This window comes from Aplysia californica, unplaced genomic scaffold (assembly GCF_000002075.1).
Source record: "Aplysia californica isolate F4 #8 unplaced genomic scaffold, AplCal3.0 scaffold00137, whole genome shotgun sequence".
In the NCBI taxonomy this organism is placed as follows: domain Eukaryota; kingdom Metazoa; phylum Mollusca; class Gastropoda; order Aplysiida; family Aplysiidae; genus Aplysia; species Aplysia californica.
In genome coordinates this window covers 1,029,579-1,032,489 of record NW_004797407.1, presented here as the reverse complement: position 1 = coordinate 1,032,489, position 2,911 = coordinate 1,029,579, and the positions used below count along the sequence as shown (strand labels likewise).

At 37.7% G+C, this 2,911-nt stretch overlaps 1 protein-coding gene across 2 annotated transcripts in view; it reads left to right on the top strand.

Annotated features, from left to right (window-relative positions):
- LOC101849609 overlaps positions 1-2,911 on the top strand; it is a gene marked incomplete in the record, with an annotated part of 41,365 nt that overhangs the window by 10,600 nt on the left and 27,854 nt on the right. For both annotated transcript variants that reach the window (XM_035969327.1, XM_013081598.2), the window contains 1 exon segment: positions 1,054-1,086. In XM_035969327.1, the coding sequence (XP_035825220.1) occupies positions 1,054-1,086 (33 nt within the window).

Genomic DNA, 2,911 nt, shown 5'->3' with positions numbered 1-2,911 from the left:
AGGGGGAGGGGGGGGCAGAGGGGGAGGGACTGTTTCCGTTGTCTTTTTTTCGAAACGACATCAAAACAAGGGGACTTCGACTTTTGCCATTTTGGCCTTTTCAATTGGCTGCCATTTCTTTATCTCCGTTTACCTTCTCTCATTTCAACCCCCAACTAGACATTTCGAAGTTAAAAAGCTGGGGAAGCCTTCAACGTTTGGCTGTTAGTAATATTAGTACCAGAGTTGTGGTTCATAAGACCATGCTGCGAATCACATGGACGGCTAGAAAAACAAATTACAAAGAAGAAGTCCAGGTTTAAGCAAATTGCGGGCAACAGCTTAGGATGAATATACGAAAGCGATGGACAAATTTTATTGAACACACAATGCGGAAAGGAAGCGTTAGAGAATATTGTATCAACAGGCAAGTTTGATAGAAAGAGAGACAGAGGCAGACAGAGGGAAAAGATACTGAACAAGTTGACAACATGGCTGGGAACAGCAAGAACGACAGACACCATCGCTGAAACGCAAGACAGAGTGAAGTGGAGGTCCATGATCTCCCACGCCAGTCGGCAAGGCACTGAATGATGACGAAAATTATTCTTAGAACTCGCGTGGAATCAGCAGTCAAGTTTCAAATATTTGTAGCGAAATCAGGCGCTCGTCAAAATAATGAAATCGAAGAAACAGGCATTTTTCCTCCAGTTTTGCAATTTTTGCCAAATTTTCTTTTTTGGCTCAACATCTTTCATGTCCATATAAAAATGCATGTGAATTTTACTGAAAAACATTGATTAATGACACACAATATAATGCAAATTTTCAAGGACTCTAAAGTTGTAGAAGTTACCCAACTTTGGCGGCCATTTTCTTGCAAGTATTTCGCAGCAAAACAGTTTACTCCACCTCCTTTAATTGCAAGTAGATCTATCTGGACTTCTATATTGTTTTTTTCACTGAGAAAGACAAAAAACTCCATATGCCTAAAAATGACGAGCGGGTCATTCTACCACGTCGTGACACATTTTTAAAGATTTTTTATTAAGCTGTATATGTTTATTATTTCAGATTGCATCTTTGAAGAAGTCCTTGTCAGAAATGGTGAGGATATGGTGGTGGTTGCTGTTGTTGTTGTTACCTTTTAAAATATTTTCTTTTTTCTAATAGTTTCCTTATCATGATATGTATCCCCCTTTGTAAATACCAGCGCTCTCCCTTTATTCTCTGAGCGATAATTAAGAATTTGGCACATATCTCGCTTTGTAATCTGTCTGTCTATCTGTCAATCTCTCTGTCTATCTCTTTGTCTATCTATCTGTCTATCTGTCTGTTCTTCTGTCTATTTTTCCGTGTCGTTATGTAGATCTACTTGTCATCTCTCTATATTAATAATATTAACAAATGACATTTATATAGCGCTCAACCCCGAATAAAGTACACAGGCTCTGAGCGCTTTACAATACAGTACAACAGTAACATAAAACGTTGTGTTCTGACTAAAGAAAATTATTCCAAATATTCATCTCATTAATTTAAAAACAGAAACGACTTCAGCTGACATTTGAATGAATCAAAAGATTTGATTTCTCTTAAAGTACTTGGTAAAGCTTTCCAGATCTTGGGGCCTTGGTATTCAAATGCCCTTTGACCCAACGTTTTAAGTTTCATAGATGGTAAAATAAATTTCTTTTTATCAGCCCGATGACCTTAAACTGCGAGTTGGAATGTACAGTCTTAAAAGAGTTGATACATATAATGGTGCATTATCATTCAAACATTTGTGACATAGGGTGGCCAACTTGTACACAATCCTTTTCTCAACAGCAAGCCAATGCAAAGTTCGTAAAAGAGGTTTACAGAGTCTCGTTTTCTTTTCCGTAAAACTAAACCTGCAGCATTGTTTTGGACAGTTTTGAAGTCTTTTAACTTTCTCCAGTGTGAACCACTTAACTTTCGAATTTGACAAAATTAATGGTGGTTCAGAATCATTTAAAGGGTGCACAGTTATACTGAGGAGCATGAAGTCACTGTAGTTTAATTTACAGTTTTTCATTAGTTTCGTTTAGATCTAATCTTGGGAAAGTCCGTCTTCTAAAACGTCATTTTAAACAAGTCAGGTTTTCGTTCACTTGCGGTGCGCATTTTTTCCACACGTTTGAGATTCTGGAGTGTACAACCACGAAAGCGAAATAGAGAATCAATCTATACATCTCTATATCTAGATCTTCTAATTTTTAGCATCTCTCAAGATTTATTGCTCCATTCCAGTAGAGTGTAAATATAGTAGGCCATTGACTTTCAGTTGATGTTAGTGCACGGATCATTCCTTTCATCGGAAGGGGGTCCAGCTAGTATATTATGTATTTGGCAACTTAGAAACACATGTGTCACTTTCCCCATAAAACTACAACAGCTACAGAGTAGAAAGTTGACAAGTACTTGCAAAAAAAATAGATAGGTCCCCATGAAGGAGCCCGATTTTTGCTTTATTTATTTCCTGAATTTAGACAAATATTTGACAAAAAGATTCCGTCCTTCTTTGGCCTTTGTGATTATTCCAGTGAGAAACGAAACAAATCAGTGTAGCTGTCCTTCACAGCGGAAGTGCCGGAAATGATATTTGGCGAGGCGCATTTGGGGTTTTTTTTAGAGTATAAATCTAGATATTCTATTTTTTTCTCTCTAAAAATGTATTGCTCCATTCCAGTAGAGTGTGTAGGCCAATGACTTTCAGTTGATGTTAATGCACCGATCATTCCTTTCATCGAAAGAGGGCCCCAGCTAGTTACCTGTATTTATTTCTCTAATTTATTATTATATGTCATTTAGATGCCCTCCCCCCCTGTCCCCTTCCCCCATTCCGTGTGATATTGCCTTACTTGATTACGTCATTTTGCTTTCTTTCTTTCTCTCTCTCTCTCTCTCT